Source organism: Sinocyclocheilus grahami, unplaced genomic scaffold (genome assembly GCF_001515645.1).
Source record: "Sinocyclocheilus grahami isolate Dianchi unplaced genomic scaffold, SAMN03320097.WGS_v1.1 scaffold1207.1, whole genome shotgun sequence".
Taxonomy (NCBI): domain Eukaryota; kingdom Metazoa; phylum Chordata; class Actinopteri; order Cypriniformes; family Cyprinidae; genus Sinocyclocheilus; species Sinocyclocheilus grahami.
The window spans coordinates 304,489-318,390 of NW_015506386.1; the positions used below are offsets into that span (position 1 = coordinate 304,489).

At 36.2% G+C, this 13,902-nt stretch overlaps 1 protein-coding gene across 1 annotated transcript; it reads left to right on the plus strand.

Moving 5' to 3' along the window:
* Positions 1-249: 249 nt before the first annotated feature.
* On the plus strand, positions 250-13,689 carry cyp51 (cytochrome P450, family 51). The gene is made up of 10 exons (XM_016253853.1): positions 250-614; positions 1,789-1,887; positions 1,968-2,144; positions 2,310-2,436; positions 3,191-3,365; positions 3,451-3,570; positions 4,624-4,819; positions 6,223-6,318; positions 6,396-6,564; positions 13,297-13,689. The coding sequence occupies exons 1-10, from the start codon at positions 474-476 to the stop codon at positions 13,485-13,487; spliced, it is 1,491 nt and encodes a 496-aa protein (XP_016109339.1). The 5' UTR covers positions 250-473; the 3' UTR covers positions 13,488-13,689.
* The last annotated feature ends 213 nt before the right edge of the window (positions 13,690-13,902 follow it).

A 13,902-nucleotide genomic window follows, 5' to 3' on the forward strand; every position in this document is an offset into this window, starting at 1 on the left:
ATCTTAAGATCTGAGCTGAGTTTAGAGGTTGTAGCTTAAAATCACTAGGAGCAGCCTTCAGAAATGTTAGTCTCATAATAATAATTAGAAGAAGCTTAAAGAGCAGATAATAAACGATATGTAATCGATATGTAACGCACGTGTACTTGAGGAGTTGGACCATAAGCGACGCAGGTGACGTCATATAGAAAGACATCAGTTCAGGCAGCGTCCGACCAATCAGAGTGCGAGACGGCGTACGCGGAGCATGGACTTACTTGATGGACACACCCAGACGACCAATGAGCGGCCTGCTCACATCAGGCGGGGGCGGGACCTGGGCAGGTGTTAAAGTCTACAGTGATAGAGAGATGCCAGTTGGACGTCAGCGGTCTGGGACGTCGTCAACATCTTAATAAGCTCTAAACATTTTTTTGCATGCTTTATTAAAGCCTCCTGATTTCCTGGCCTGTGCTGTGGGGTAGATAAGTGAAATGACGATCCTGCAGGTGAGCGGTCAGCTGCTGGAGATGAGTCTGACCTCAGTGCTGCTCGCCGCGTCTGTGCTCACACTCACTCTGGGGTACCTGAGCAAAGTCCTGTTCACACAGCAGCAGCAGCACGCTGGAGATAGAGTGAGTGCACGGTATTACCTAGAGTTCAGGAACTGCGTGCATGAGTGCATGAGAATCATTGAATCTGCTGGCATGAGTAATTATCACGTGTAGTGTTGAGATCAGTGGGACTGTATTAAGAGTGCTGGCTAGTGTGTGATGTGGAACTAAAGTAAATAATCAATGTCATCTATCCATCTTTCTATACTTTGTTCTGTCTGTCTTTATCCGTCTCTCTATCCGTCTGTCTGTCTGTATCTATCTATCTGTCTGTCTATCCATCCGTCTGTCTGTCTGTCTATCCAGCCGTCTGTCTATCTGTATCCATCTGTCTGTCTGTATCTATCCGTCTGTCTGTCTATCTGTATCCATCCGTCGGTCTGTCTGTCTATCTGTATCCATCTGTCGGTCTGTCTGTCTATCTGTATCCATCCGTCGGTCTGTCTGTCTATCTGTATCCATCCGTCGGTCTGTCTGTCTATCTGTATCCATCCGTCTGTCTGTCTGTCTATCTGTATCCATCCGTCTGTCTGTCTGTCTGTCTATCTGTATCCATCTGTCTGTCTGTATCTCTATCTGTATCCATCCGTCTGTCTGTCTGTCTGTCTATCTGTCTATCTGTATCTATCCATCCATCTGTCTGTCTGTCTATCTGTATCTATCCATCCGTCTGTCTGTCTGTCTGTCTATCCGTCCATCTGTCTGTCAGTCTGTCTGACTAATGTTCTAGCCATTGTTCTATCCAAGTTAACAAATATATTCTAATAACATTTTGCTAATGTTTCCAGTGACTTTAGAAAACAAAATTTCTGAACGCTCTCTGAAGGTACAAAACATCCAGTTTTTTAAAAATATTAAAAAATGTTACATGTGAATGTTAATGGAACATTCCGTTTGATCACTTTGTAAACATTGTGGGGAATGCTACTTTTGAATGTTCTCTGAACGTAGTAAAAAAAGCACAACAACAAAAAAACATTTAAAGAAAAAAAAAAAAACTTTCCATGAATGATAATGTTTTTATTCTAACGTTTTGAGACCAGATAACTTTGAACAAACGTTCTATTAATGTTACTGGAAGAACGTTTGCTCACAACAGTATCTTTCAATCGGTCATTCTTTTTTTCCATCCCTCGTTGTATCTGTTGTTCTGTGATCGTCACTTATAACCATTAATTTCCTCTGGTTTCCTCAGAAATATCCTCCTCATATCCCGTCCAGTATTCCGTTCCTCGGTCACGCCGTGGCTTTCGGCAGGAGTCCCATTGAGTTTCTGGAGCAGGCCTACGAGAAGGTGAGAGCCATTCAGACGCAGGTTTGGAGTAACAGGCCGTGATCCGAGCTCATGTCAGTGTTGATGTCGTTGTCTCGTAGTACGGGCCTGTGGTCAGCTTCACGATGGTGGGGAAAACCTTCACGTATCTGCTGGGAAGCGACGCGGCCGCACTCATGTTCAACAGCAAGAACGAAGATCTGAACGCGGAGGACGTTTACGCGCGCCTCACCACACCCGTGTTCGGAAAGGGAGTCGCGTACGACGTGCCCAATCCTGTAAGATCACGCACTTCTGCTGGAGTCTACAAAATAGTCTGGAAATAAATAACAGGATTGCAGAGCATGGAAAGTCCTGCTAGATAATGCAGTGGTTGTGTAGTTGATATGTCTTTGTTTTTGACCCTAAAAGCTAAATTTTTTATTTGATTTGTGTCCGTTCAGTTATTTCTGGAGCAGAAGAAAATGCTGAAGACGGGGCTGAACATCGCACAGTTCAAACGACACGTCGAAATAATCGAAGAGGAAACTAAAGACTATTTCAAACGATGGGGGGACAGCGGAGAGAAGAGTAAGCAGACGGATTTATTCTGCATCCATCAGTTTTCTCTTTAGAAGAACACGCACTGATGAGTTTGTTTCTTCGTCAGATCTGGAGAAATGTAGCAGTGCATCACGTGTTCACTGCAAGTGAATGGGTGCCGTCAGATTGAGAGTCCAAACAGCTGATAAAAACATCACAAGTAATCCACAGCACTGCATCAGTTAACATCTGGAGAAGACAAAAGATGAAAAAAATCCAGCATTAAGTCCATAATCCATAATAACTCTTCCTCCGGTGAAAAAGTGCATCTGCTGTTGTCTCTCACATCAAAACCAGCCACATATGTGTTTAGAGCTGTTTAAACGCTGCTTGATCTGTGCAGATTTCTCTCCTGATTCACACCAGAACACTGACTCACTGGAGGAAGAGTTATTATGGATTATAGACTCAATGTATTTTAGTTAAAAGCGTCTTAATGCTGGATTAGTTTCAGCTGCTTTTGTCTTCTCCAGATGTTAACTGATGCAGTGCTGTGGATTATTGTGATGTTTTTATCAGCTGTTTGGACTCTCAATCTGACGGCACCCATTCACTTGCAGTGAACACGTGATGCACTGCTACATTTCTCCAAATCTGACGAAGAACCAATATTAACCTGATCTGGGATGATCTGAGGGTGTGTGCATTTACAGCACATTTTTAAAATCTTTGTCTGAACTAGTAAATCTTGATTTCACCTTCAACAGGAATAAAAGTATTAGACGGTGTTGTCTCTCGTCAGATCTGTTCGAGGCGCTGTCCGAGCTGGTCATCCTGACGGCGAGCCGCTGTCTCCACGGCTGTGAGATCCGCAGTATGTTGGACGAGAGAGTCGCGCAGCTCTACGCCGATCTGGACGGAGGCTTCACTCACGCCGCCTGGCTGCTTCCCGGATGGCTGCCGCTGCCCAGCTTCAGGTAGCACAGCATCATCGCACCTGTGAACACGGAGAGGAAGAGCTCGGATGTCACACGGTGTTGTGTTTCTGTGCTTTGTTTTCAGACGGAGGGATCGCGCACACTTAGAGATCAAGAAAATCTTTTACAACGTCATCAAGAAGCGAAGAGAAGCCGAGGAGAAAAACGACGACATCCTGCAAACGCTGATAGACGCCACGTACAAGTACGTTACCATCACACACACAGCTGGATCATTTCAACCCTGTTGAAACTTTATAGAACTGGGTCTGGGGCAGTTTTTTTTCATTTATAACCTTGGATTTGCAATTAATTAAAAATTTCATACTGGTTAATTTTTTTTTAAATAATATAAAATAATTATGTTTTTATTATACACTACACATTATATATGATTTTTATTTAAATGCATTATATAATTTATTTTAAAAATTATAATGTATTTTTTAAAAATATATTAAATTATATTATTTGTATCATTTATAATATAATTATATTATTATACAATTTTTTTTTACATAAATACTTGTACTCATTATTTTAATTAATGTTTATATATGTAAAAAATAATAATTGATTTTAATATTTTAAAATATATTTCCTATAACTGAAAAATTGAAAATAATTGATAAAACATAACAATAATAATTCATAATATTATAATTGTTTTACAATATAAATTATACAATTATTATTATTTACAGTTTTACTATAAAATTCTATTCATAAAAATAAAAATATTTAATTTATAACATAAGACATAAGCATGTTGTTGCACACATGCACAAACACGTGTTTATATGATATATTAAATAATATAATTTATTGTAATATTTATAATAATACTTTATTAGAATTAAAATATATAATAATTTATAATATTATAATTGTTTGGTAACATTAATATCATTGTGATAATATATAATTATAAATTATAATGCAATTATTATTTATATTTTTAATATAAAAACACTAATTTCACTAATAACACACCCTGGCTTTGAGTTTAGCGAGCTGCTGTTGAGCTTTTTTCAGGTTCATCCTAATATTGGACTGTAGTACTCGGGTCCGGACTCAAATTCAGATTTTAACTAAATGCCGGTGTAGATCTGTAGTAAACCACATTAGCTGGAGCTCATGCGCTAAACGTCGATGAAGACGCTGCCTTCATTACAGACCGAGATTTGAAGCATGGAGGATATAGTTTTTTCAGTGCGTGGATGAGTGTGTAAACAGCTTGTATTTCTGTGCTCTGCAGAGACGGCCGTCCTCTGAATGATGACGAGATCGCCGGGATGCTGATCGGCCTGCTGTTAGCGGGACAGCACACGTCTTCCACCACCAGCGCGTGGATGGGCTTCTTTCTGGCGCGGGACAGAGCGCTGCAGGAGCGCTGCTACAGCGAACAGAAACACGTGTGTGGAGAACATCTGCCTCCTCTGCACTACGACCAGGTGACGCTTCACCATCAGCTCATTTAGTGCTGCTAGTTACGACGGCAAACCACTAACACTAGCTACTGAACGTCAGTGTGCAAGTCGTTCTCTGTGACGGTCCTCAAGACGATATGTGACCCTGGAGCACAAAACCAGTCATAAGGGTCAATTTTAAAAAAAATGCATCATCTGAAAGCTGAATAAATAAGCTTTCCATTGATGTATGGTTTGTTAGGATCGGACAATATTTGAAAATCTGGAATCTGAGGGTGCAAAAAAATCTAAATATTGAGAAAATCATCTTTAAAGTTGTTCAAATGAAGTTCTTAGCCATGCATATTACTAATCAAACATTAAGTTTTGATATATTTACGGTAGGATATGTACAAAATATCTTCAAGGAACATGATCTTTACTGAATATCCTAATGATTTTTGGCATAAAAGAGAAATGTATAATTGTGACCCATACAATGTATTGTTGGCTATTGCTACAAATATCCCCCAGCGACTCAACACTGCTTCTGTGCTGCAGGCTCACATATGTCCAGTGAAAATCCAGCATTATTGTGGTTGGTTTTGCACTAATTATGCAGCTTCAAAGCTGCTGTGCATGCAAACTTAAAAAAAATAAAAAAATCTAAATCACTGTTAAAAATATGCAATCATTACAGTTCAGTAGAACTAAAATTAAAAATAAAATAATCATTAACTGAAATAAAATACAAATTAAACTCATTTTATTTCATTAGTTGCCAAAGAGAACTTTGCACATTTTTCGTTTAGTTTAATTTGAAGTGCTAAAACTAAAATAAAAATATTGATATATTTAAACAAAACAAAAAAGATGACTACAAAATTACTAAAACTTTAAATAAATAAAAACTAATTCAAAATATTAACAAAAGCTATAACGGTATATTAATGATGCTAAAAAATACAATTAACATTTGAATCTAACATTTGATATTTAAAATAAATAATTTACGCTTTATTTAAATATATATATTTTTTTAATACGTTATGAATATTTATTTCATAAATGTAATTCGCTTTTTAGACAACATGACATTTGACATCCTGAACTTAAAAAAAAATAAAATAAATAAAATAAAATATATATATATATAAAATTTTCGTTCATGTATGTCATGGCATATGCTTTTATCCAAAGCGCCATATATTGCATTTAAGGTTTATATTTGATCAGTTCATGCATTCCCTGAGAATCGAACCCGTGACCTTTGTGTTGCTAGCACCACGCTAAACCAAATAAAAGAACAGGAAAGGAAAACTATTTTTATTTTTTATTCAGAATTTAAAAACGTGCTATTCAGGTAGCTGCATGCATGCCTTTACTTTTTTAATGTCCCGTCATTGATTGAGACACGAAAGGACTGTTTATTTTGGCGTCTGTCGCAGCTTAAAGACTTGAGCTTGCTGGATCGCTGTCTGAAGGAGACACTCCGACTACGACCACCAATAATGACCATGATGAGGATGGCCAAGACGCCTCAGGTACTACAGAGTCTAAAGGAAAGCTATAAAGCCAAGACGACTGCGGACTGACCAGCGTCCGTGTGTTTGCTCAACAGAAAGTGGGAGAGTACAGCATCCCCCCGGGGCACCAGGTGTGTGTGTCTCCGACGGTTAACCACCGTCTGCGGGACACCTGGACACAGCGGCTGGACTTCAACCCCGAACGATACCTGCTCGACAACCCCGCCGCCGGAGAGAAGTTCGCTTACATCCCCTTCGGAGCGGGTGAGTCTGATCGGAACGAGCGGGACGTTTGGTGATAAAACGGTATCGGTGTTAATCGACGGTACACCTTCTTCGATAACGATATAAAAATGTTCGATATAGTGCACGATATAGACACGTGCTACGAGTGACGCAGACAGCACACAAACACCAACATGAGTGCTGTGCCTGTCTGTGATGCGGAGATTGTGAATGAATATTAGTTTAATTTAAAATAAACATTTGCATTTGAACGTTAGGTGTGCGTCAGGGAGCGTCAGGGAGCGTCATCAGTGGCGCACGACGAGATGCGGTGATGTTGATGCAAGTGACGTTGTTGCATTTTAATGCTTTGTTAGTCTAGCCCACGAGACGCGCCGCCGCTGCGTTATTCATTCTAAATATTAGAGAAGTATAGAAGCTCAATGCGGAGAAGATCTTGATTAGGTTAAAACCGAAACCAAGCCATTCACACAGATGCATATTCAGCGTGTTTTCTAGACGGACAAATATAACTGCTTGCACTCGCGTCTCACACAAGAGATGTAGCCATGCAAAGTTAAAACGTACGTGCTACGAGTGACGCAGACAGCACACAAACACCAACATGAGTGCTGTGCCTGTCCGTGATGCGGAGATTGTGAATGAATATTAGTTTAATTTAAAATAAACATTTGCATTTGAACGTTATGTGTGCGTCAGGGAGCGTCATCAGTGGCGCACGACGAGATGCGGTGATGTTGATGCAAGTGACGTTGTTGCATTTTAATGCTTTGTTAGTCTAGCCCACGAGACGCGCCGCCGCTGCGTTATTCATTCTAAATATTAGAGAAGTATAGAAGCTCAATGCGGAGAAGATCTTGATTAGGTTAAAACCGAAACCAAGCCATTCACACAGATGCATATTCAGCGTGTTTTCTAGACGGACAAATATAACTGCTTGCACTCGCGTCTCACACAAGAGATGTAGCCATGCAAAGTTAAAACGTTTAGAAAACACGTCACGAATTTGTGGAGGTTTATTCCTTTTCACTGCGTCTCATGTTTTTAATGCAATCTGCTTGATCGGTGCTTCGGCTCTTTGTATTAAGCAATGCGTAAATACATTATGCTATTTTGTTCATAATTGTTTATGCAATTTACGAAATTATATTTGATTTATACGAGTTAATTTAGACTTAATGCATGTTTTTTTTATAGAGAGTTATTTCTCTGCGTTGACAATTTAAATGCGCTGCATTATTTTGCTCATTGCGCACAGATAAGACAAAAGTTTAACCTATTTAATCTGCATATAAAACATTCGAAATTAGATATTCGTTTAATTTTTATTGTGTGTTTGACTGTTAAAACAAAAAATATTTGTTGTCTGTCTCAATAAATCGGGTTAATTTAAAAATACAGTGGTTAAATTTAAAAAACATATTCTATTGCTCTTTGTTTTAAAAAAAGGTTCTAAAAAAATGTCAATAATTATCGATACGAAACATTATATCGTTGATACATTTTTTCATTTTTTAGCCCAGCCCTAGTTCAGACCTCATGAAATCAAATGTAAGTTAGAAAAACCTCGTGGCAACACTGATTTAAAGATTTAAAAAAAATGTTGAAATGTTCAGTTTTGATCAGAATGTTATTTAAATGTTACAAAACGTTTCTACCATTTTTCACAAAATATAACGTTATTTGAATATTTATTCTAATATTCTAAGAATGTTTTCTTGTGATCAGAATGCTATTTAAATGTTACAAAAATGTTTCTTTTATGTCCCACTAATTTTATTTTGACCTGAAATCTAATGATATTTGAATATTTATTCTAATATTCTAAGAATGTTAAAATGTCCAGTTTTCTTGATTAATGTAATTTCAAGGCGACTAAAATATTCTTTAAACATTCTGCTAATTTAATTTTTACCCAAAATATAATGTTATAAGAACGCTGAAATGTCCAACGATCATTCTTGATTAGAATGATGTTTAAAACATTTCTTACAACAATTTACTAACTTTATTTTCACTTAAAATATCATTTGAATGTTTATTTTTAATATTCTAAACGCTTCCTAGTGTGATTTAAAACATTAAAATTAGGTTTTAAAGTGACGGCAGCGTTGCTAATGTTCAGGTTAATATTGTTAATATTAATCAAACAACAAAAGTAACAAAGCAACTTAAAAAAAGAGTCGCTGCTCTTGACTGAATAACGTCTTATGGTTTGTTAGGATCGGACAATATTTGAAAATCTGGAATCTGAGGGTGCAAAAAAATCTAAATATTAAGAAAATCATCTTTAAAGTTGTTCAAATGAAGTTCTTAGCAATGCATATCACTAATCAAACATTAAGTTTTGATATATTTACGGTAGGAGATTTACTAAATATCTTCATGGAACATGATCTTTACTTAATATCCTAATGATTTTTGGCATAAAAGAGAAATGTATAATTGTGACCCATACAATGTATTGTTGGCTATTGCTACAAATATCCCCCAGCGACTCAACACTGCTTTTGTGCTGCAGGGACACATATAATGTTTAAATAGAATGGCTGAAGTGTGATTCTTCTTTTACAATCTTTATTTACAACTTTATAAAAAATATTTTGGTACAATAAGGTTTAATTTGTTAAATCCATAAGTTAACAAACTAACAATGACCGATTCTTCTGCAGAATTTATGAATCTTAGTTAATGTTAATCCCAACATTTATTGATACATTTTAATATCAAAAGTTGTGTCTGTTAACATTAGTTAATGCGCTTTGCGATATTGTTAGTTCATGTTAAGTAATTTTACCAAATGAGAACTTATTGTAAAACTTTACATTCACAATTTTACACTGTGGGAGGTTTCATCTTTCATTTTTAAAATGTATCAGTTACTTAGTCATCATGACAACAAATGTTTAAATCAAGGTTTGATGTTTTCAAATGCAGGCAAATGTTTTGCTTGTTCAGGATGATTTCAGCTCTTCGCTGGATTCATGAATTGTGTCTGTCTGGCGTTAAAAAGACAGTTTGAACTTATTTGGATCAACATGGGACAGAGATCAATTATTTGAAAAACAAAAAGATCCCATGCCAGTGTGTTGTTCGGGATGTTATGTGGCATTTTAGTCCTTGTGGTGATTCTTGATTCAGTCTAGACTCAGCCGTGCATCAAAAGAGCGTCGTGTTTGACTCTTGAGCAAATGTAAATACAAATATTAATAATTTACATGTAAATAACCCTGGTGCTCCTCGTGTGGCGAGGTACATTCAATGAAATGAATGTACTATATTTTAGTTTGATAATATTGTTTAGTTATTATTTTGTATTTTTGGGAGATTTTAATGGTACTAATTTATACTGATGGCGTAGTTAGGAATAGTTATGATCCATTTATTACCCGTTAACCACTTTTTAAGAACAGACCTGAAAACTTAAACTATCGTAAATCTTGAATGCTTTGTTGCACTTAAGACTTAAGTTTTGGTCTCTTTTTAAAGAATACACATATCAGATGATTGCCGAAGTGGAAAAGTTTTTAAAAATGGAGCAACAAAAAAAAGGCTATAGACGTTTAAGTTTATTATTCTGAAAAAAGGCTAGAAAATGCTATTTTAAAAATGTATATGAAACATTTTCTCTAAAACGGCAAGAAAATCAAAGCCATAAATCTAAACAGGTTGTGCTCCAAATTTGAGGTTGATATCACAAAACAACAACAATCAGCATAGTCAGATTTGGTTCGGCTGCAGTACCAGAAGTTTCCACTAGATGAAATGTGTTTCCCATTCATTTCCAATGCTGTCATTTTTTACCTGAACAATGTAAGTGTGACTGTTTTTTTCAGGACCATTTAGCCTATGTTCACATAGCAAGTGCCAAAACCTTTACCAAGTTGTGTACCATTCCAATAAAGTAAAACATTCATTAAACAATTAATGCATTTGTTAATTTTCATCTGGGTCCGCCCCCTGCAGTGTTTAACCCAATATAAAACTCAACGTCAGCACAACCATCCGGCCCCAAAACCCAAAAATGTTAATGCTTGAGATCACATGAGCGATTATGATTATTATAACGGAAACATCTACGATCTAACACTTCAGTCACTAACAATCATTATAGTGTTGTGTTGTTTTTCTGTCTAGACTCTTTAGTCAAAGTGTGGTTATGATGCAAGCCTGTAATTAGGTGTTTCGTCCAGCCGTTAATGCAAGATTATTCAGATTATTCCGCGGGAAATTAAAGGCGTTGATTGTTTTGTGCTGAAAATCTGCTTACAGACTTTGAGCTTCTGAACATCGGGCCCCAAAATGTTGAGTTTTCTGGTGAATGTTACAAATAACAGTCATGAGGAAAATTAAAGCATTTGAAAAGTGTTCCTTGCAGGAGAATATGCTTTATAGAAACCATTCTGACTGGCTATTTAGATCAGGTCAATTTCACACTAGTATTACACACACTCTCAGAAGTCTGCTTATTCATATCGGTTTACGACATTAAATAAGTTCTTCAAGCGATGTGCCCGTTTGGAAATGTTTTCATGAGGTGAGAATGTAGATAGTCACTGTGACACGAATAAATCAGTGCAGATCTCCAGACCGAGGGTTAGGAGCAGTCTTTCATTTCAGGAAAAACAATAAAAGCTGATGAGACCGAAATGACGGGTTACAGGCCTTTCATTCCAGCTCTCTGAGCTCGTAAAATCATGCAAAGCTCTTCAACGGAAGAGAAATATAATCGCTCGTGCCTCATAGAATTACTCAAGAGACTAAAGTTTCGTTGTACGTGTCAACACATTCACATTAACATTCGTGTTTACAACTTTCAGTTTTTGCAGTGTTGCTTCACCGTATGTATTTCATCATGAAGATTAGGTTAAAACCGAAACCAAGCCATTCACACAGATGCATATTCAGCGTGTTTTCTAGACGGACAAATATAACTGCTTGCACTCGCGTCTCACACAAGAGATGTAGCCATGCAAAGTTAAAACGTTTAGAAAACACGTCACGAATTTGTGGAGGTTTATTCCTTTTCACTGCGTCTCATGTTTTTAATGCAATCTGCTTGATCGGTGCTTCGGCTCTTTGTATTAAGCAATGCGTAAATACATTATGCTATTTTGTTCATAATTGTTTATGCAATTTACGAAATTATATTTGATTTATACGAGTTAATTTAGACTTAATGCATGTTTTTTTTATAGAGAGTTATTTCTCTGCGTTGACAATTTAAATGCGCTGCATTATTTTGCTCATTGCGCACAGATAAGACAAAAGTTTAACCTATTTAATCTGCATATAAAACATTCGAAATTAGATATTCGTTTAATTTTTATTGTGTGTTTGACTGTTAAAACAAAAAATATTTGTTGTCTGTCTCAATAAATCGGGTTAATTTAAAAATACAGTGGTTAAATTTAAAAAACATATTCTATTGCTCTTTGTTTTAAAAAAAGGTTCTAAAAAAATGTCAATAATTATCGATACGAAACATTATATCGTTGATACATTTTTTAGCTATATCGCCCAGCCCTAGTTCAGACCTCATGAAATCAAATGTAAGCTAGAAAAACCTCGTGGCAACACTGATTTAAAAATAATTCTAAAATGTTGAAATGTTCAGTTTTGATCAGAATGTTATTTAAATGTTACAAAACGTTTCTACCATTTTTCACAAAATATAACGTTATTTGAATATTTATTCTAATATTCTAAGAATGTTTTCTTGTGATCAGAATGCTATTTAAATGTTACAAAAATGTTTCTTTTATGTCCCACTAATTTTATTTTGACCTGAAATCTAATGATATTTGAATATTTATTCCTAATATTCTAAGAATGTTAAAATGTCCAGTTTTCTTGATTAATGTAATTTCAAGGCGACTAAAATATTCTTTAAACATTCTGCTAATTTAATTTTTACCCAAAATATAATGTTATAAGAACGCTGAAATGTCCAACGATCATTCTTGATTAGAATGATGTTTAAAACATTTCTTACAACAATTTACTAACTTTATTTTCACTTAAAATATCATTTGAATGTTTATTTTTAATATTCTAAACGCTTCCTAGTGTGATTTAAAACATTAAAATTAGGTTTTAAAGTGACGGCAGCGTTGCTAATGTTCAGGTTAATATTGTTAATATTAATCAAACAACAAGATTACAAAAAGAGTCGCTGCTCTTGACTGAATAACGTCTTATGGTTTGTTAGGATCGGACAATATTTGAAAATCTGGAATCTGAGGGTGCAAAAAAATCTAAATATTAAGAAAATCATCTTTAAAGTTGTTCAAATGAAGTTCTTAGCAATGCATATTACTAATCAATCATTAAGTTTTGATATATTTACGGTAGGAGATTTACTAAATATCTTCATGGAACATGATCTTTACTTAATATCCTAATGATTTTTGGCATAAAAGAGAAATGTATAATTGTGACCCATACAATGTATTGTTGGCTATTGCTACAAATATCCCCCAGCGCCTTAACACTGCTTTTGTGCTGCAGGGACACATATGCAATGCAATAGAAGTCACTTTGAACAAAAGCATCATGTAAATATTCCAGTGTTGTGAAATAAAATAACTCGTCTCCAAATCCACTTAAGCAGGTCGAGGTTATCGAGTCAGCGTGTAGATAACATTTGAGGATTGACGTGAAATGTGTCTTTATGTCATAACAATGCATACATATTGTTTAAAGTTATTGCCATAATGTTTCTGGTCTTTATGGGTCGATCTCTGACAGGCCGCCACCGCTGCATTGGAGAAAACTTCGCCTACGTTCAGATTAAAATCATCTGGTCGACTCTGCTGAGGCTGTACGACTTCGAGCTGGTCGACGGACACTTTCCCGCCGTGAACTACACGACTATGATCCACACGCCACACAACCCCATCATCAGATACACTCAGAGGAAGACGCAGACGCAGCAGTGATGGGACACGCTTGATCGTAACCTCAGCAAATAACTTCTACAGAAGCACCAATGTTGAGTTGGTTAACATGCATCAGCTTCATTGATCAGGGCCCGTATTCACAAAACCTTTTATCTCACCACTAAGAGTTCTCTTAAATAGTGGTAAAAGCTTTCAGCTCTTAAAACCTATTCACAAAGCTGCCAAGACAACTTTTACTAAGGAATAGAGAGAAGTCTTAAAGGGGTCATCCGATGCCCATTTTCCACAAGTTGATATGATTCTTTAGGGTCTTAATGTAAAGTCTGTAACATAGTTTGGTTAAAATTTCTCAATGGTAGTGTAAAAAACACCTTTTTTACCCTGTCAAAAACAGCTCTTTTCAGATCAAGCCGTTTTGTAGCATTTTCCTTTAAATGTTAATGAGCTCTGCTGA

Coding starts and splice junctions, on each gene's coding strand:
- cyp51 (XM_016253853.1), top strand. CDS start 474: ATGACGATCCTGCAGGTGAGCGGTCAGCTGCTGGAGATGAGTCTGACC. Junction 615..1,788: donor AGCAGCACGCTGGAGATAGA/GTGAGTGCACGG, acceptor TGGTTTCCTCAG/AAATATCCTCCTCATATCCC. Junction 3,571..4,623: donor CTGATAGACGCCACGTACAA/GTACGTTACCAT, acceptor TGTGCTCTGCAG/AGACGGCCGTCCTCTGAATG.